Genomic DNA, 21,265 nt, shown 5'->3' with positions numbered 1-21,265 from the left:
CTGATAGTTCCTGATATTCCCTGATACTTCCTGATATTCCCTCATACTCCCTCATACTCCCTGATACTCCCTGATATCACCTGATATCCCCTGATATTTCCTGATACTCCCTCATACTCCCTGATGCTCCCTGATATTTCCTGATATCCCCTGATACTCCGACATTCCTTGATACTCCCTGATATTTCCTGATATTCCCTGATACTCCCTGATATTCCCTGAAACTTCCTGATACTCCCTGATACTTCCTGATATTCCCTCATACTCCCTGATGCTCCCTGATATTTCCTGATATCCCCTGATACTCCCTGATATTTCCTGATATTCCCTGATATTCCCTGATACTCCCAGATACTTCCTGATATTTCCTGATATTCCCTGATTCTTCCTGCTATTCCCTGATACTCCCTGATATTTCCTGATATTCCCTGATATCCCGATATTCCCTGATATTTTCTGATATCCCCTGATACTTCCTGATATTCCCTGATATTTCCTGGTACTCCCTGATATTTTCTGATATCCCCTGATACTTCCTGATATTCCCTGATATTTCCTGGTATTCCCTGATACTTCCTGATATTCCATGATATTCCCTGATACTCCCTCATACTCCCTGATATCACCTGATATCCCCTGATATTTCCTGATACTCCCTCATACTCCCTGATGCTCCCTGATATTTCCTGATATCCCCTGATACTCCGACATTCCCTGATACTCCCTGATATTTCCTGATATTCCCTGATATCCCCTGATATTCCCTGATATTCCCTGATTCTTCCTGATATTCCCTGATATTTCCTAATATTCCCTGATATTTCATGATATTCCCTGATATTTCCTAATATTCCCTGATACTTCCTGATATCCCCTGATATTTCCTGATATTCCCTGATTCTTCCTGATATTCCCTGATATTTCCTAATATTCCCTGATATTTCATGATATTCCCTGATATTTCCTGATACTTCCTGATATTCCCTGATATTTCCTGATAATCCCTGATACTCCCTGATATTTCCTGATATTCCCTGATATCCCGATATTCCCTGATATTTTCTGATATCCCCTGATACTTCCTGATATCCCCTGATGCTTCCTGATATTCCCTGATACTCCGATACTTCCTGATATCCCCTGATATTTCCTGATATTCCGATACTTCCTGATACTTTCTGATATTCCCTGATATTTCCTGACCTGTGGGAAAAGCCTGACTTAAAATCCATTTTGAAATAAAAAATTGAAGTCAAACATCCTCAATTCAAAAAGGAATCAATCTATTAATAAAGTGCAAATGGTATTTTGGTATCTAAAACATTTGAAAACGATGATGTTGATGTTTTCAACAGTCCCGCGCACATGTTTCTATGTAACTTAAATGAGTGATTACGAAATTTTTACTGCAGATTAGTTTCCGGTAAATCGACTAAAACCGATTAATGAACTAATAATTTCGTCTCCGCTCTCGACTTCCTGCTTCTCTGCCGCGAGGATTTGCTGCTTTAGTTAAAACATATTTGGATATTGTACCGTTGGTCGGACAAATAAAGCGATCCAAAGACTTTACCCATTATGAATACAGTCAATGCTTTCGGTGTGTTTACCCAGAGTGCATCTGGAGGGGCTCGTTTATTGATCGGACACATTGACTTAAATATCAACCGTTCAAAAGAGAACATCTGATTTGTTTTTGTCTTTTTTTGTCTTTTTTTTTTTTTTCTCCTCCAAGTTAACAACATGGCCGAAAGGTCTTACACGCCGAGTCTTTTAAACAGGAGGCTCTTTTACAGCCTCCGGCGGGGCGGGTGTAATATTTCTGGCCAGCAGATGGCAGCGTCTGATTTCAAATCACCAAATATCACACACAGACGTTCAACCCCTGGTTTCGAACGTGTTTGATGAGCTCCGAGTCCTTTCCCCTCAGTTAAACGCGTCCTCGCGGACGGACGGACGAATTCGGACCGCTCCCGGCCGCACTCACTCGATGATGCGCTTCTTGGACTGCAGCATGAAGTCGCAGTAGTCGGTGCCGGTGTCGGTGAAGTCCACGCGCAGCGAGGTGAGCGTCCCGAAGGCCTCGGGGTCTTCTCTCTGCAGCTGCTCGGCCGTGTGGAAGCCGTCCACCACCTCGCTCTCGCCGCCCGACGCCGCCTGCTCGATGCAGTGCAGAAACTGAACCTGCGACACACGCACGCACACACACACACACACACACGCGCACGTTCGTCTCAAAACTCTGACAACATTAAAACCCAAAACGCCGGCAGTAACTCATGAACTGAACCCGTGTCTGTTTGGTGCAGTTTCACTTTTTTAATGTTTTAATAGTTTCATTTTTTATTTTTTTTGTACTCACTCCAGGTGCGAAGTGTAACGCCGGGTAGTCGGTGTGCTGGCTGAGCTTCCCGGACGTGTAGGCCACGTTGTTGGCCATGGGTTTGTCCCGCACCTGCCATGTGGGCCTGAGGACAGAGATAACGTTCGCTAATGAACTCCGCTTTCGTCGTTTAACTTTCGGCTCCGGGAGGTCGGCGACGGCAATTAGGGAGCCGAGCGGAGAGAAGACCAAAAAAAAGAAAAGAAAAACAGGATGATAGGTGAAGTTCGCAGCCCCCCTCCGCCCCCCCACACCCCCGGACGGCTTCGGCCGCAGCCTCTTAAGTCGGCGCTTCGTTGAGATGCGGCGGGAGTCGAGCGCCGGTGAGGTAAAAGTGACCTCCCGTGTTCTTGTTTTGCACGACTCGTCTGGATGGTGTCCGACTCGTTCAAACAAAAAAAAAAAAAAACAGGGCGAGTTTCTCTGATGGCGGCGGGCCCTTCGAGCTTGCCGATGATGTCATCGGCTGGCGGGAGGAAGAGCTTCACGCTCCAAAACCTCTGTTCTGACTGAGTGCGCCAGGTAATTCCTCCTGGCTTAAAAAAAAAAAAAAAAAAGAAGCTGGAGTGGTGTTTCGGTTGTTTTCTTCCCCCGTCCGCGTCCTCGAGTAATCAGCGCCGCAATAAGTCAAAGTGACGACGAACTCGGGTGTGATGAAAACACCGCGACGGGAATCGAAGCCGCAGATAACCTGACAAGCGAACGCATCGTTGTGAAGTTGTCTTGCATTCAAAATATCCATCCACTTTATTCTTTTCCAGAAAAAGGCGAGTAAATAAGACGATGTCGGATTTCTTTTCTTCTTTTCTTTTTTTCTCACTAATAACCCCGCCGTGCTCGGCTCCGGCTTAAAGACATGACCGGCGGGGGGAGAGGGGGGGGAATTCAGCAGCTCGAGATTTAGCCGGGGGGGGGGGGGGGGGAGTCGAGATTATTAAACTTCGGCTTCGGACGACTCGCGGCCAGAATCGGCAGAGTCTTACCCGTAGAACGTCAGCCGGAGGTAGCCGATCCTCTCGGCCAGCCGGGCCACCTGGCCCCGCTCAGCGGGAGCCCCCTTCAGGTAGACGATGCCGACGCGGCGCAGGGCCAGCAGCCAGGCCAGCGCCGCCTCGTCGTCGCGCAGGACCTCCCGGTAGTCGGCCGTGGGGATGCGCAGCGTGGAGTCCCAGTAGTAGCGCTCTGCAAAACGGAGGAACAACGGCGTTATTTCGGATTTGCCCCGGACCCGGGGGGGGGGGGGACGGGACGGCGGATTTCCTCGTTCTCCCGGCTGTCCGTTACACAAAAAAAACAAAAAAAAAAACCTTCTGTTCGCTTCTCGTTCCACGAGAACCCGCGTGTTCTTCTTTTATGCGTCGCCGCATTTTACTCCGCGTCACGTGAGTAAATCTCAGCCGGCCGCAGACGACCGCTGAGAGCCCGCCCAGGTTTTTTCTTGGTTTTTTTTGTTTTTTTGGGGGGCCCGCGAGACGCCGGCGGCGCCTTTCGGTCCCGTTCTGTGTTTTTGGGCCTTATCTCCGCGGCTCAGCCGGAGCGCACGGAGCGCAGCGGCCTCCGTTATCTCGCGGCCGCCGTCGGCGCGCGGCTGACCCTTTTTTGGGTTTGTTTTCATTCTGCTGCGCTACAGGTACAAAGAATATCAAGTCCATCAGTTGTATCGAGCCTGAAACACAACTCTCCCCCAAAAAAACAACAAACCCAAAACCCCCCTTCTCCCCCCGGTCTTATTAGAAGTGGTTAACAGTGTGTCAGACTTTGTTTGGATACAGAAAGGAAACGACTCATTCACACGTCCATCATTGTCGCCCTGCTTCATTAGAAACCGTTAAATCTATAAACGTCGCAGCTCGCGGCCGGACGCGTTCGTCTGCGCGCTTGGAGGTGAATTGAGGCTCGCTCGCTGAGAGGAACCGGCACGCCTCCGTCGGACGGACGGACGGACGGACAGAAGTGGTGGGGGTGTGTGTGGGGGGGGCAGGGGGCCGGGGGGGGGAGAAATCCTCCCGCTGCTCTCCGCCCAGCTGGCTCCACTCCTTTTTCCATGCAGCCTCTCTCTCCAGCGACTCCCGGAGAAACAGCTGCTAAGTACATTTTGCGGGAGGAGGGGGAGGATGGGGAGGTTTTTAACTGAGGGGGAGATTGTGTACCTGTCTGGTGTCGGCGGTTCCTCCCGGCGTCTCTCGGAAAACAACTTTCCAAATGGCTGCATCACGAGCCGGATTACGAGGTTGAAGCTGGCAAAAAGGGGGAGGGGGGAGGGAGGGAGAGGGTGAAGTCGCCGAGCTCCATGCGAAATTTATCATCTGAAGACTCCGAAACCATAAAAAGGAAGATGGGGGACGGCTCACTCTGAAGGCCGTAGAGATTTAGGGACGCAACAAAAAGGATGCGGAGTTCCAGGAGGCTGTTGGTGTTTTTTTGTTTTTTGTTGTTGTTGTTTTTTTTTGTGAGGTACGAAGCGCACCGAGATGAAACGGCAGATCGGCAACACGGTCGATCGTCGGGACGCGCCGGAGCGTCGGAGCGGCCCGAGGTCTGAACCGGAAGGCGCGTCGTCGCGCGCTGCCGCCGTCGAGAGGGTTCACGGCGCGGGCGGGCCGGGTTCGCGCCAGACGATGATAACGCTGCGTGAATATCTGCCCTCCGATCGCGTAATCGCGGCAGCGTGTTGTTAACTGGGAAGGCGAATCACAAATCCTAGATGTGAAGGGACGACGAGAACGTTTTTTTATTTTTTTGGGGGTGGGGGGGTTCATTTAAAAAAAACAAAAAAAACAACCAAACGAGGTCTTTTTTTTTTCTTTTCTTTTTTCCCTGAACTGATAAAAATCCGAGTTCAGAACAGATAAATCACAGTTTTAGTGGTTAGAAAGCACTTTTATGAAAGCACTGTACTAAAAGTCCACTGGTGAAGTAGTTGTCCTACTTGCTGTACTTATAATGCTTAATTTCACGAGTTGTACTGTTTATTCCGCTGCAGTTCACGATCCACCACCAGCTACCTTTCAGAATACAGTTTGATTTAAAATGTTGTATTTCATAGTTAAAAACAAATTTGACAAAGTCAACATTTATGTTGTATTATGTATTATCAATTATCATGTGAAGGTGTGTCGCTGATAATAATCACAGTTCCTTAGAGACGTTTCGCTCCACAGTTTGCTTCATCTTTATGGAGCCTCTTTTCTCTTTTTTTTTAGCATCTTTCAGCTTTCTGTTTTGGTTGCTGATGCTCGGTGGTTTTTCGTCAGGACGGTTCACTCTCAGCTCTGGTGGCTTTGTTCAAAGACAGCAAGATGAAGTCTTCGGCATTGAAGCTCCATCAACGGGCTTCACATGCTCGGCACCAACCAGCTGACGGGCGCCGTTGACAACCAGCTGGTAAACGGTTCAAAACCTCTCAGGTCAGGAGAGCAACCAGGTGGGCTCCCTAACAATGTGATCCTCGCTCCCTAACAATGTGATCCTCGCTCCCTAACAACGTGATCCTCGCTCCCTAACAATGCGATCCTCCCTCCCGAACAACGCGATCCTCGCTCCCTAACAACGCGATCCTCGCTCCCTAACAACGCGATCCTCGCTCCCGAACAACGCGATCCTCGCTCCCTAACAACGCGATCCTCGCTCCCGAACAACGCGATCCTCGCTCCCTAACAACGCGATCCTCGCTCCCGAACAACGTGATCCTCGCTCCCTAACAATGCAATCCTCCCTCCCGAACAACGCGATCCTCGCTCCCTAACAACGCGATCCTCCCTCCCGAACAACGCGATCCTCGCTCCCTAACAACGCGATCCTCGCTCCCGAACAACGCGATCCTCGCTCCCTAACAACACGATCCTCGCTCCCTAACAACGCGATCCTCGCTCCCTAACAACGCGATCCTCCCTCCCTAACAACGCGATCCTCGCTCCCCCGACAATGCGATCCTCCCTCCCCGACAACGTGATCCTATCTCCCCGACAACGCGATCCTATCTCCCCGACAACGCGATCCTCGCTCCCCGACAACGCGATCCTCGCTCCCCAACAACGCAATCCTCCCTCCCTAACAACGCGATCCTCCCTCCCTAACAACGCGATCCTCGCTCCCTAACAACGCGATCCTCCCTCCCTCACAACGCGATCCTCCCTCCCCGACAACGCGATCCTCCCTCCCCGACAACGCGATCCTCCCTCCCCGACAACGCGATCCTCCCTCCCCGACAACGCCATCCTATCTCCCCGACAACGCCATCCCCCCTCCCCGACAACGCGATCCTCCCTCCCCGACAACGCGATCCTATCTCCCTAACAACGCGATCCTCCCTCCCCGACAACGCGATCCTCCCTCCCCGACAACGCCATCCTATCTCCCCGACAACGCCATCCTCCCTCCCCGACAACGCCATCCTCCCTCCCCGACAACGCCATCCTATCTCCCCGACAACGCCATCCTCCCTCCCCGACAACGCGATCCCCCCTCCCCGACAACGCGATCCTCCCTCCCCCCCAACGTTCCAGCAAAAAAATCCGACGTGTTCTCGGCTCAGGTTTTCCGGCGCACCAAACCTCCGCGGTCGCAAAAAGGCTCGTAACTCAGGTGCCGATCGAGCAGTCGAGATCGAGCTGAGCCAGCGGTATTTTATACTTTCCTACTCGGCACTCTTATTCGCTCCAAGCAAATTCCCAGTTTTATTCTTTTACTGCATCCACATAGCCAATAATAAATAAAAAAAAATCATGTCTTGCATAGTTTCCACCTGCGGTTAAAGATACTATGTCAGAATTAGCATGCGTTTTTTGTTTGTTGTTGTTGTTGTTTTTTGTTTTTAAACCTGTGAATGCAAGAAAATTAAAAGAGCGAGGGGGAGCGTCAGGCCGAAACAGCCTTGAGCTTCTGCCGTGTGCTCATTCGTGTAAAATCGCTGCGGTTTTCACAGGAAGGACGACCTCTGACAGCCTGACAAGATAGTATATGTGCATAATCCCCCACCTCCCCCCTCCCCCCACCTCCCAACGTCCCTCCTCAGCCGGGGTCTGCTACAGTGGCTTTTCCAGATGAGGAAACCTGAAGCCGAGGCTCCGGTGGCTGTCAGTGCAGCTCATGGCAGTTTGGCTCTGCCCTCGCTGTGGTCGGTTGAAGCTCGCAGGTCTGCGTCACTCTCCTCTGCAGCTGCCTTCAAAGCTCCGCTCGAATCGCTGCAGTTATCCACAGAGCTTTTGTTTTGACTCGGTTAAGTTTTTTTTTTTTTGTATTATCACAGAGCTCGGATCAGCACACTTGGATGGTCTGTCTTGAGGAATGCACGGCCGAGGGTTTCGGAGCCAGACGGGCATAAACAACCGTCTTTGAAAGAAGACTTTATGAATTAGATTCAAGCTGTTCTCGCGGAAGCATTTTTTTGGAGAGATTTTACTGAAATAAATATGGGATACGTTTGTCTGATTTCAGCTGCAAATCGCCCCCAAAATATCCCTTTATTGGGTGATCTTAGTTTTTTTTTATTGACGTATCGATGTACGTACTTTGAGATGCTTGTTCTTGGGCTGTTTTATATTTCTACTACGCTATAATTCAGGGGTAAACATTGTACTTTTTTTTTTTTTACCATAATACAGTTTAGTTACTTTACAAAAAGATATGCACAAAACATATAATGATCTGTATTTTTATAGCTTAAACTACCCTCAGCCACTCAACACTTAAACCCATCTTACCCATTAATGCATCAGTAAAACAAAAATCTAATAATGAAATATATAATAGCCATATTTCTGTATTATGAGTACTTACTTTAAAATATAATATTTATGCAAGTTCTATTTTGATATCTGAATACTTCCACCACAGAACAAAGCATCTTCAACTTCCTTAATAAGTGCAGCAAGTAATACATCATTTACATTCTTTTGCCTCTATTAATGTGTGTAGTAGAGAAAATATGTGTGTTCAATATAGATCGTCAACTCTTATTTAAATCAGGTTTTAGGCAGGAGATCTTAGAGCAATTTAATTATTTATTTTAAAGAACAAAGCACCATATTCAGCAACTCATTTATATCCATATTAAGAAATGTAAAATGCTTCACCCGCCCCCCCCCCCTCCAAATCTTCCATTTTTAGTCATCGCAGGTCTTTATAAAGAATATAAAATGTTCCAATATAATCCTAATCCTATCAGAGGTCCAAGTCCAGGACACCAGACATTAGAAAAATAAAATAAACTGGGTTCCCATTTATATTCCAGTCAACAATTAATATGCAAGTTTCTGTTTTCACAGTGTGTCTGATGTGTGTGTACGTGTGAATCAGTGGAGCAGCACTCCACCCTCCAGTAACTCCACAAACACACTTCTATTTAGGAAACAGACCTTGGATGACGGAGCAGCCAACCTCTGCATTCCCAGGTTGGAGGAAACAGTGTGAGCAGTGTTTTCTCACCGGAGCGCTGCAGGCCGTCCACACACACACACACACACACACACACACACACTAATCCAAACTCAAACTCCTTCTCCGTCTGAGCCTCGCGGTCGTTTGTCAAACGATGTCCTCTTTTTGGCAACCCGTACTCAAACGCTTTTCCGTGTTGTTTTAACTACCAAGCGGGACGCCCGCCTCGCCGAGGAGATGAAAAATCCAGTCGTTATAACTATTAAGCTTCCCCTGCAGTCTGATGTAAAGGTGTTGAAATTGCATAAGAGATGACAAAGAAAAGGGATTTAACCCAAACACAGCTGATCCGTGAAGGAATTATAGGCACACGCGGTGAGAAAAATAAACTGTGCGTGGGTGGAAAATAGTGACATTTCTAGATTTCTGGAAAGAGGCGCGTGATACGTGGAAGGTTTGGCTGACCGTCATTATGCCTTGACAGGCCTGAGCGGCTAAACGGCCTTTACAACACACTACAAAACAGCTGATGATGACCAATGAAGTTGTAGTTTACGGTATGGATTCCTCAGATTCCTTTCAGGTTGATAACGCAGCCTCGAAAAGTTGGAAAGTTGGGTTTTTGTCGAAGTTGTAAATGGCGTGTGAGGTGACGGTCAGGTTTTGGAAGAACATCCAAGTTTTTCCACTGATGGACCTCCACGGCAATGTTTCCAGGAGCCTTTCTGTCAGCTGAAGAAGGGGTGACATAGAAGGCTAAATTCAGACCAGATGGCAAATGGGGGGGAAAAAAGAAAAGAAAACACAGCCAGACGGGGGAATTGACAAATCAGCTGCTACTTGGCCGAGTTATGGAATCAGTCAGCGGACTTAATGGAGAAAAGTCCAAAGTCAACCGAGTCTGTTTGAGAGAGAGTCAGGGACCGATCCGTCAGCGAGTTTACGGTAAATGTCCGAGTCAAATAAAATTTTAATGGACTTAAAATCTCAGTATTTGAAACAGGAAACGAGGTCAATTTTCGATGCCACAAACCACAAGGAAGAGAACTACCAAAAAAAAAAAATACAAATAAATAAAAAAAAATCACTCAAAAACTTGATCTCTTTAAAAACCAACAAACAACTCAATTGTGAAGTAAAATGCTCAACCTGATATGTAAAAAAAAAAAAAGAATAAAGATGAAACTTTATAAACAGTTACTTTATAAAAAAAAAAATGCTGAATCAAACATCTAACAAAGCCAATGTGTAAAAAGATTTCAGTTTTTAAGCGCGGCTCCCCTCTGGTCCTCCGTCCGCCTGTTCTGCGGCGCCGGTTCGACTCCCAAGACGCAGAAAGATGAAGTGCGAACGTTTCTGGGTGTCTTGCGCGGGCAGATGTGACCTCAGACTTGCTGCACTTGCAGAACCAGGGGAAAGGTTTGACTTCAGAAGAGCATCGCTCCATTCGCGTTTATTTGAATTCGTTCAAAACCGGGCGGAGCGAAGAAGCCTGTCGAATGGGGACGCGGCGTTCGCTCCCCTCCCGACTCGTCGGCACTTCGGGCAGCACGGCTTCCGAATCAGCTCGAACTCGTCTGTTGCCTTTTTTTTCGGTCGACAAGACGGAAAAGCGTTGCGCTTGTCGAGGCCGCTGCAGATCGTCTCTTTGTGTTGTTATCAAAGCGCATTAACAAGCAGCACAAATAGCTGCGCAGTTTACTACAGTAGACGTTGTCAGGGAATATTTTCCTCTTTGTATTTAGGGCATGTATGGCCCTTATCAGACTTTTGACAGAAGAAATGCTTCATGTGTTTGGCTGCGACTGGTGACTAGGGAGGCTTTTTTTTGTTGTTGTTGTTGTTGTTGTTGTTGTTGTTTTTTTTTGGCAGGCCGGAGGAGAATATAATAGGGAGAGCTGCCACAGTCAGAGAAATCTCATTGCACCTTTAGTGTCTTCACTGTTTTCTTTCACTTTTTTTTTTTTTTTTTTTTCCAAAGTACAATTTCTCTAACTTTGTCTGACGCACTCCTTTCCATGTTTCCTACACTCGTCATATTATTCTAAATTGACTGTTCAGTTTTTACTGACCGATCAACAGCAGCATTGATCGATTCGAGAGTTAAAGGCACAAAATACAAGAATTGGGAGTAAAATGAGAAATCAAATCCGAGTTTTAACTCGGTCCAGCAAACAAAAAAGAAGGATGGCATAAATTGCATTAAGACCAGTTTAATCACGGCGATTAAATTCTTATATTTACGGTTTATATCGTAGGTGGTCATTTTAGATAAAAGCTGCACGTCGGCTGAGCTGTTGTTCTATTAATAAAATCAAATCAAGTGGAAGAAACAGAAACACTTTACAGACAGTAATGGTCTTGAAGCTCTTTTGTTTCTCGACTCCACGCCGCTCACTTCTATTAGTGAAACCCATTGCGCTTATTATGACTGATCGTTGCAAATGAGTGAATTTGTGACAAAAATGACACGGCGTCATGCCTCTTTGAGGGCGAGCGATTCGAAACGGTAAACTGAATGGTTGGAAATGCCCTTTGGAAAGACTACATTTACAAAATCCCAAAGTGGAGTGGTGTTTTGAGTGTGATGAAAAGCTCTGGACTTGCCTTTGGGCATATTTTTACTCGGTGAAAAAAAAAAAAAAAAAAAAAATCTGTTTAACCTCTCTTATAACCGTCTTTTAAATATCAGTGACATGAAATTAGTCATGATTCCCACCCCGACTAAGTAAACATGACAAGGACAAAATGGGAGACCTCGCGACGATGACGAGGTTCAAATATTGAAAGCATCTGGCGGCCGTTAAGTAAACCACCCGACAGATTTATTGGTGAAAGGAAGAGTCATCGCAGATAAAAAAAAAAAAAAAAGGGGGGGGGGGGTGTTGGTGACACAAGGTCTCGGTGCTCCCGAGAGCAACTTGACATCGTCGCTCTCCTAACAAGAGGCCCGGAGTGCACATGTCAGCAAGAACATGGCACGCGTGCTTTCCAAAGGTCCTGAACACATTTGCCAATAAGTCGCAAATCCTTGCGTTCGACAGGAGCAGAGATAAAGGCGTCTGATTATTTTTGTTTTTGTTTATCACACAGTGTTTGACCGACGTTCCACTTGTGATGCCGACTACCGAGTTGGCCCTTAACGACATTTGTCCGAGGAAATGGAAATACATCAGACCGAAGGCGTCCCGGGGAGCGTTTTTGATGCCTGGGGATGATGAATACCATTCGGGATCATCCTCCGGAGACCGTGACTGCCTCTGCAAGATTTGTTGTCACTCCACGTTGCAGGAGTGAAAAAGCGAGCGGATCGCCACGGTCTTCGTGCAATTCATCCCGAGGGGAACGTGAACGCCTGCGTCGAATTTCACGGCGATCTGCTTAGGAGCAGCCGCCGCGTTTCACTCAAAACCGCGAGCGACGACCTCGTTGTGGCGCTCGTGGGGGGGGGAAAAACAAAAAACGCGTTTGGATAAAAAGTCGCTGGCAGTTTCTGGCCTCTCGTTAATCTCCGGCGTTGTGTTGAGCGCGTAGTTTACATAGTCCGAGTGGACGAGTTGTTTTCTGACCTCTCTTCTGAACTATTTGCAAGTGCTACTCGGGATGTGTCGCAGTTAACGTCCTGTTCCATTTTCGGTTCGCCGAGTACACAACAGCAGTCTTTGCTGGCTGTTTTTTTTTTTTGTTGTTGTTTTTTTTAAACAGTACTTGAAAATGTGAACGCAACGATAACAGCCAACCTCTCAGATCGGATTGGTATTTCAGTCCTCTATTCGCACTTGGAATACGTCTGGTCAGGAAAGCGGTGACCTACTAACGATTGCTTCAAAAAAGGAAAAAAAAGCAAACGAGGACGGGCTTTAAAAAAAAAAAAACTCATTTCAAGGACGTTTCCCGAAAGATGAAGCAGCTGAATTGTTTCCAACAAGCTCTGTTCTTTGGCAAAACATCTGCAAACAGAAGGCAGAGCTGCCGAAACGCACGAAGAAAAGTCGTAGAATTAAAAGACAGTGGAAAAAAAAAAAAAAAAAATCCAAATTTGAAATGTCCAAACAACAATAATAAATGGTACATTAAACTATTGGGAGACTCGGTGTGAAATCGTCTGAAGAAGTCCTCAGTCTGGAGAAACCGGGCGGTTTGAGTTTGAAATTCCTGGTTACACGCATCTGCAGGCTCAGGGATTTGTTCGTTCCCAAGGAAGGAAATACTGACAACGGCGAGTTTGTATTTGGTCAGAACACGCAGCTATTTTCTTGACCCTCACTCTAAAACTGTTTTCCATATGGCAGAGACAGATGGGGGCCCGAATGAGACTCTCAGTTATACAGACGTCAGCCTTTCTCGACGGTCCCGCTGCCTTAACGCTGTTTCACGTCGCGCACCTCAGCTCGGTTTTGCCTGGAGAGGATGTGCAGGGACGGCGGAGTGGAGATGCTGACAAATTACATGTGCATCTAACGCGCTACGGTAGACATTTGAAAAATAACTACCGGCCTGAAGATCAGACTGAAATGGTACTTTAAAAAGTAACAACTCCTGTTTGAGAATAAAGGTTTCCTCTCGAACCGACCGTATCCTTAAGCTGACCCGAACAATTGCTGCTCTATTAAAAGCTATTCTATTTCAAAAAAACGTTTTTTTTTGTTGTTTTTTTTGCATTATACATTTCTTTTTAGTTTAATAAGGGCCCTTGAACAGTAATATTTCCACGTCTCGCTACTAATCGTCGCCGCGGAGCTGCACGCTGTGGTTTTAAAAAGCACAACTCTGTAGAAACAGTAAAAAGCAGCAGAAGTAAACATTACTTAAGATGTAAAAACAGAAGGTACGGTAGGCCGAATAAAAAACAAAACAACCACAAAAAAAAACAAACAGAGCTCCAATTATCACATCGACCTCACAGTGTCCCACGCGTGCTCCACTTTCGCTGTTGGAGAGCACTTAAAACGGGCCGACCCGGGGCCTGTAAAAATCGAAGCGCGCCGCATGAAAAAGGAAACATAAATTCAAAACTGTGGACTTCGCTTCATCGGGTTAACGTCGACGGAGGAGTACGGAGCGAGAACACCGGCGGAACCGTCCATCAGTTGACAGCGGAGACCTTCCCCGGTATTTTATCAGGAATTTCAGGTTGGTGCTCGGGGTTGGGGAGGGGGGGGGGGAGGAGGGGGGTGGAGGGGAGGGGAGGGGAGTATAATTAAACCCAGAGAAAGCGTGTGTTTAATTGTGTTTTAGTGCGTGAGCTTAGCACCGTCTTCCAAGGGGGGCACTCTCGGCTCTGAGCTGAGTGTTTTAGAAAAAAGAAAAAAAAAGAAGAAAAAAAAGAAAAGATAAAATGTCTGTCTGTTAATTACGACGAGGGGGATCTGTTTACATTTCAACACGAACGGGAGGAGGTCTGAAACACGGACCCCTTAATCAGCGTTGGACAGAGCGGCAGCCGCTCAGCCCTGTGGGTCCTTCAGGACCACGTGTGTGTACACAAACCGACTGCAGTCCATCCCCCCGCACCACTGAAGTGCTGCTACCTTGTTCCACAGCTGAACTTTCTCCTCGGCTGCCTGGCAGACTGTAAAGCGTATTGGGCCGTTGTAAATGTACTGTAAAATGAGTTCCCTTCCCAGTCTTCAGAAAAAACGTACTTCCTGACCAACCCTGTAATGTCGGTGAGAAAAAAAAAAAAAAAAAAAAAAGAAAATGTGTGGAAAGAAGAGTTTAAATCGGGGGCATCTTTTTTTTTTTTTTTTTTTTCCCCAGGAAAGTTTAGCAGAGCGAGTACGCTCATTTTTCTTTTAACACACACACACACACACACACACACACACACACACACACACACACACACACACACACACACACACACACACACACACACACACACACACACACACACACACCGTGCTGCTGCTTAATTCCTTATCATTTAACGACCCCTCATTTCCATTATGGATTACATTTCAATTCACATATATTTTTCTCTTTTAGGTTGTTCCTTGACAATTTTAGAGCTTAATAAACAATCTACCGGTGAACACACCTAATTCACGTTTACTGCAGCCAGAGAAGATTATATCAATATATTAAAATTTTTGTAAAACTAACAAAAAAAAAATACATGAAATGAAATGACGGAATAAACCAGAAGGAAAATCACATTCTACAATTTTGGTTATTTTACACAAATGTCGGGAGATATTATTTTCAGTAACCCTCACATCCTCATCAACTGACAACAGGGATGATGTAGAAAGGAATAAAACCTTAAAATATAAATGTGATACAAGGAAATACTGAAATTACTACATTTACGGGTGAACGCCGCAAAAACAAAATGGACGATAAAAGTCAAAGCATGACGGTACAGCACATAACTGCACACTTTTGAAAGTATAACTATAAGCATCACTACAATCCCCCCTCCCGCCCCCTGTGTTTTTTTTTTTTTTTTTTTTTTTTTTTACTGGCGCCTGGTTGTAATGCGTTACTACCACCAGTAGGTGGCGGTGATGCACGTAAAGGGCTGTTTACCGACCGCTATCGAACAAGAACACGTTACGACCGGGTGTCGGTAAAACGTGTAGTACAGTTAGGAAGGCGGGTGGGGGGGGGGTTGTCTTTAAATAATAGTCGAATAGTTCCCAGCAAATATGAAATAGTATTTTGGCTGGACATGCCCATCCCTATCTGTGACAGGCTTCATCGGACTTGCCGGTTTGCTATTCATACGCGGCAGGTGACACCTGCAGCTTGGCAAGCTGACAAATTGCTCTTCTCGGATACAGCCTAGAAAATGCAGTAATTCACGACAGTGTTTGTTCATCCCGTTAATTCGAAGACAGCTGCGTTGTGATTTATGGCCTCCTTTAAAAGTAATCTCTTTTACCATTACATCAATAACAATTAGAAAGTAATTATTAGTGTCGGACTGAAGGAGGGACCGATAACTACAGCCCTTTTTTGTTGTTGTTGTTGTTGTTGTTGTTGTTGTCAACAGAGGTATAAATTGTGTACTTTTTTTTTTAACATTTTCTGTAAAATGGCATATCTCACCTGACTTTACGGCACAGCAAATATAGTCCAGAGGAAATGAGCCAATTCTACTGTTCTTTTTTTTATGTACATCACACATTGAACAAAAGTTCCACATTAAAAAGTCTTTGATACCCATGAAACACTTAGTGGTGCCTTTATTACGTACACTAAATAAACTAAAGCAGTCTAGTATAGCAGCCCTGTAATAAGCCCCACCACATTAAGAGTCCCCTTTTTGTCAAAGCTTCTGCAGAGTGGAAACTAATGTCACTGCAGAGCAGCCCGGCACAATGCAGAGCCGAGCCCAGAGAACAGCCGGAGCAGAGGACGAGGCCTCGGTACCAATTCATCACGTGAACTTCTAAAATACAGACTTGGGACATTAAAATCAAAAACAACAACAACAACAAAAAAAAAAAGCCAGACTCACCGTTGAGGAAAAGCTCTTCTTGCATTGCTTGTCTGGCAGCAGGAGAGAAACAGCGTTTCTTCAACCACTCTGCGTCAAACACACTGATGTGCTGGTCGGGCCAAACAATGGAAATCTGCGGAGATATAAAAGCTTATTAATCTTTTTTTATTTTTTTTTTTTTTTTAAAGAAAAGCTCCTTCTCTTTTTACTTCCTAATGTTTTGTTGTGATAGGCCGTCAAACGAAAGTGCACGGCCTCTCTTTTGAATGAACAGTATGCGACTTCCTTTATGTTCCAGATGAATATTTACTTGATTTATTCAGTTTTTTTTTTTTTTTATGATGCGATTTTAAATGTCAGAAAAAGAGTGGTCTGCCTCGTGAAGGTTAAACCTTGAATGTGTTCTTTTGCTTTATAAAACTGAGAAAGACCTATTTTGTTCCTCTCAAAATTACGCTTTACTTTGTTCACCATCTGCCTTTTAAATACCTGCAGAGGGTTTTGGATAATGCAACCATTAAATCTTAGCTTTGGTATTTTCCCACAACCAGATGCAAGGTTGAAATCATCGATGCGGTATTTAAGACACACGTTTACTATTATTTAAGTCGTACGGGAAACTTAGAGTATTTAAATTTAATTGACAAAAACAAATGGCACTCTGCACCTCCGTCACATCAAAGCGATCTGTTCAGAGCCCTGTCCCATTTCAGGGGGGCGAATCCTGTGAAGGACAAAGCTCACAGCGGCGATTCCTTCAGAGGACTTAAAGGTCAGACTGAACGTGTGCGTCTGCCAAAATTAGATCTCCTAACCTCACCAACCTCCACAGTTTATCACCAGGCAGTTGCCCTCAAACAGCCAGCGAAGTGGAAATGCCATGCATAAACTAGAGCAACGTTAATGATACCTCAGTAAAAAGAGTCTTGCTGTTTAAAGGTCTCGTACTTTACAGTTTTCCTCTTTTTCTTTTATTGCAGTCTTAATATATAAGAAGATATTCTTGTGGCTTTAAGTACCCCAAAAAAACATCTCATTCTAGTTTTACGTCTCTTCTTCTAAGCTCCTATCTGGAGATCCACCAAGAACCAGCTGTTTTGTGTCTGTGTCTTTAAGACGCGGAGATATCAGCGACTCTCCTCTGATTGGCTGACTCTTTTGTGAGTAACGGACGCCCGCGACAACGACAGCTTTTATTCGGTCTAGCACCACGACCGCTCTGTGTTTCCTTCTGCATAACAACAACAACAACAACAACAAAAAAAGACGGTAGGCTGCGCTAAAGGCGAGCGTGACTTTGTGACATCACAAACTTAGGAGAGACCGAATGGCACAGTTGCACTTAGACCTGCTTTATCGTATAAAGAATGGAAACCTGAATTTATACAATATGAAGACCTTTAAGTTTTGAGCGTCTCGCCATAAAAATACAAATTGCTGTAAATCTTATATACATGGACTGACCTCCTCCAAACATTACAGCTTTGATAAAAGTCACGCCCTGAAGACACCATCTTCGCTCATAGTCATAGCGCCACCTGCTGGTAACAGGAAATTACGTTTTTTTTTTTTTTTACTTTCACGTGCTTCGTCAAGCCTGGTTGATCACATGAATATCAAATTGGGTCAGAATAGCCTTAAGACGTTATGATATATTGAGAAGCCCGTGCATTTTTCTGACAGGGCGTCGCCAGGGCGATGCGGCAAAGTTTGATGTTTCGCCGTGACACAGGAAGTTGATGTTCAAGGTCCAGGGATGCTCCAAACCTCACGAAACTTTGCAAATAATTCAGGCACCAACTTCCATGAGTTTTTGAGTTAGTTAAAGCCGCTAAAAATGCAATTTCTTGTTAAGAAGAACAGAAAAATTTAAAGTGCAAGCTAAAACATTGCAACCGCTTCTGCTCGTACAAATTTTGGTATGACTTTTTTTTTAAATTTTTTATCATAATTTAGAAGACATGCTATAGTGACTTTTTTTCATCGTAATTTGGACGACACGCTATAATATGACTTTTTTTTCACATTTCGGACAACCCACTATAATATGACTTTTATTTCATATTTTTGACAACATACTATAAAAGGAAACGTTTTTCCTATCCAGCTGGGACAACTGGCACAGTGGTGCAGTGGTTAGAACAGATGCCTCATAATGAGAAGCTCTTGGGTCCAATCCCCACTTGGGACGTGCATGCGAGTTAAAAAAAAAAAAAAAAGCCGTACTATTGCATGTTGTGCAACTACTTAACTACTTAATTAACAACTATGTCATTCAAAATGTGCAAAGCAGTCGTGCCATCAGTAGAGCAGTGGTTAGCGCTGACGTCTCACAGCGAAGATTGTGGGATCAATCCCCACTTGAGTCATGTAAGGCAGTGGAAAAACTAACTTGTTTTTTTTCATAATTCAGACGACATTACTTTTTTTTTTTTCAGTTTTTGAAGTATGCCTCGACCTGCTGGCTCCCCGACGTGCAGCTTGCGAGGGCCCGCATATCGCTACTTGCAGTTTTAATTTTGTTTTGATTCCTTTAAAATGCATCCTACTGGAAATGAACACGGCCAGTTTTGCTCATAATTTAAACATGAATATTTGTCTATTATTACAGAACATCCATGTTGTACGAGCCCGTTTGCACCCTGAAAAACACGTCAGACTTACCTTGTTGTCATTGGTGACCTCTACGACATCCACTCCTGTGTGGATGTCAAGATCAGACAGCAAGAGCGTCCGCGCCTGAGCCGACGCCAGCGTACAGTGTGGACACCGGCAGTTGTCTTTCAGCCAGGTGAACGGGTACAGACTTTGGCCTCCGTCCTCCCACTCCACCTCCATCAGCCTCTCCTCATCCAGAGCCCGGACGTGCCTCACCGAATGGCGAGCCACGGGGAGGGAGGCCGAACCCAGAGTCTGCTGCCCACGAAGCTGCACTGAAGTCCGGCAAGATGGTAGCGGAGCTGCAGCTGGTGCCCGACGCACCCTCAGAGCCTGGCGGGCCGCGGCACAGGTGCTCCTCTGTAGGGCCGGCCGGGCAAAACGTGCAAATGTACTCATCCACATTTCTGAATCAGAAAGGGCTAATAACTCTGTAGGAAAGATGGGAAAGACTGAGAATTGTGCACTTCTATTCTCTAGTTCATGTGTTGGAAAAGAAAAACAGGAATTAATAATAACCAAATCTATCCAGCTACCAAGTTTTTGTCTATATTTACTTATGTCAAAATTGTCATATGCCTAAAGGCCATTTAACTAAACCTAGTGGTAGTAGGCATGGGCCGATGACTATTAGAAAGGGAAGAGAGTATCCTCATGTATCAAAGAGCATTAACAAGCTTTTTGTTTTTGTCATCTAAACATCAACTCATATCTCTTCAATATCCCATTTAAGAAGCAAAGTCACTGTACTTCACTTGTTTTCACTTGTTTTTGAACGAACGCCAAGCTATTAAAAACACAAAATGTGAACTGTCTATAAAATGGCTTCGGGCGCTGCGATTGGTCGCCGTGCCAACCAAAAGGTATTTGCTGAGCTTGGTCTGCTGACTGCGGGTTTCTAACATTGGAGCAGAAATGTGGGGATAAACAGCAGCATTATTTTAAGGTAAGCAAAGTTTCCAGTGGTCTAAAAATACCGCGTCTGAAAAGCAGCAAACTGCCATATTAAAAAAAAAACAACTAAAAACTGGAGCTGACAAATGTTAGAAGAAGAAGAAAAAAAAGATGACTTCCAGCAATAACTGCAAGACAGCTGGTGTCTGATTTCTGTTTGTTGTGTTAACTTGATTATGTCCTGTTATCTATATTGACATGGCTTTAGTGTAGCCGTGCAAACATAGCCTGTCTCCCTCTTTTATTAAAGTGTGGGAGCTTGTTGTTCTTACTTGCAAGCATCCACTATCTCTTTAACACTTTTGGATTCAAGGTTTCGTTCAACCACCTCAGGAAGCACCACCACCACCATAACAACAACAACAACAACAACAACAACAGGTGACTTGGGTGTTTGATTAGCACACACAAACTCACCTCCACTGAATGAAACCCAGCGTTTGTAAACAAGAAGAAAAAAGAAAAAAAAACTTGAACTGCGGTGACAAGCAGCTTAATTACGTGTTTATCCGGAAGCCTTTCGCGTTAAACAACGAGCTCAACCGACTTCACGTTAAGTGACCGTGAACGCACCCACCGGCGACATCCTGAATCCAGTTTCAAAGCTGACAGCCGGAAAAAAAAAAAAAAAACAGCTGACGTCCTTTCACAGCTGGGTTCTTCACCGGTTTTGCTGAAATGTTAAGTTTCTTAAAAATAAATAAATAAATAAAATATAAAAAAAATAAAATAATAAAAAAAAAAAAGTGTTCGTCGGTGTTACGTTACCTGTAATATATTTGTTTTGATATCCTTTGATATCGTTGAGCCCGCGAGCCGCTGCGTCCGTCAACAGAAATGCCGGTATGTGTGTGTGTGTGTGTGTGTGTGTGTGTGTGAGAGAGAGAGAAAGTAGGTGAAAGGTCGACCGGCAGTTCGAGCTGGATGACATAACAGCAGCGAGTGCGTAAACTTTGCCCCACTTTTCTTTTTTCTTTTTTTTAAATCCCAGCCACAATACGAGCCACGATCCCAGCTGATAACGCGGACTTGGTGTGTTTTCATTAAACTATAGTGATACGGTGCTGGAGCTCCACCCTGCACATCAGACAGGAAGCTGGAAAGGTTATTTCGTTTGGCACTAGTCTCCACCGCTAGGACATGTTTTTGTTGTTGTTGTTGTTGTTTTTTTTTAGTTAAGCTAAAGTTTTGTCTGATTGGAGTTAAAAAAAAACACAACAAAAACATTTGATAATTGATGAGCGTTAAACAAAAGGGCAGCTGAGCCCAACTAATGTTAAATAAAGGCTATATCACTCATACAAGTTTAACAGCTGGACAGAAGATGTCACATATGTCATTAAAATCTCTAGTCTTAGTGTATGTGCACTAGAGGTTTCAAGTTGCCCCATTGTATGGGACCTTGCTGGGAGAATGAATGTCAAGTTTTGTGGGAATCCATCCAA

The 21,265-nt window shown here is 45.1% G+C and overlaps 1 protein-coding gene across 1 annotated transcript; it reads right to left on the bottom strand.

The window, feature by feature from the left end:
• Window positions 1-1,983: 1,983 nt before the first annotated feature.
• bbox1 (butyrobetaine (gamma), 2-oxoglutarate dioxygenase (gamma-butyrobetaine hydroxylase) 1) lies at window positions 1,984-19,273 on the bottom strand. Its single transcript, XM_069705454.1, has 5 exons — window positions 18,873-19,273; window positions 16,227-16,341; window positions 3,367-3,565; window positions 2,363-2,468; window positions 1,984-2,184 (listed from the first exon to the last, which is right to left on the bottom strand). The coding sequence occupies exons 1-5, from the start codon at window positions 19,269-19,271 to the stop codon at window positions 1,984-1,986; spliced, it is 1,020 nt and encodes a 339-aa protein (XP_069561555.1). The 5' UTR covers window positions 19,272-19,273.
• Between the last annotated feature and the right edge of the window lie 1,992 nt (window positions 19,274-21,265).

This window comes from Brachyistius frenatus, unplaced genomic scaffold (genome assembly GCF_029030835.1).
Source record: "Brachyistius frenatus isolate BFR_SWC_R1_liver_20210118 unplaced genomic scaffold, ASM2903083v1 Contig_56, whole genome shotgun sequence".
Classification (NCBI taxonomy): domain Eukaryota; kingdom Metazoa; phylum Chordata; class Actinopteri; family Embiotocidae; genus Brachyistius; species Brachyistius frenatus.
Note: the sequence above shows the minus strand (reverse complement) of the source record. Positions and strands in the feature narration are given on the sequence as shown.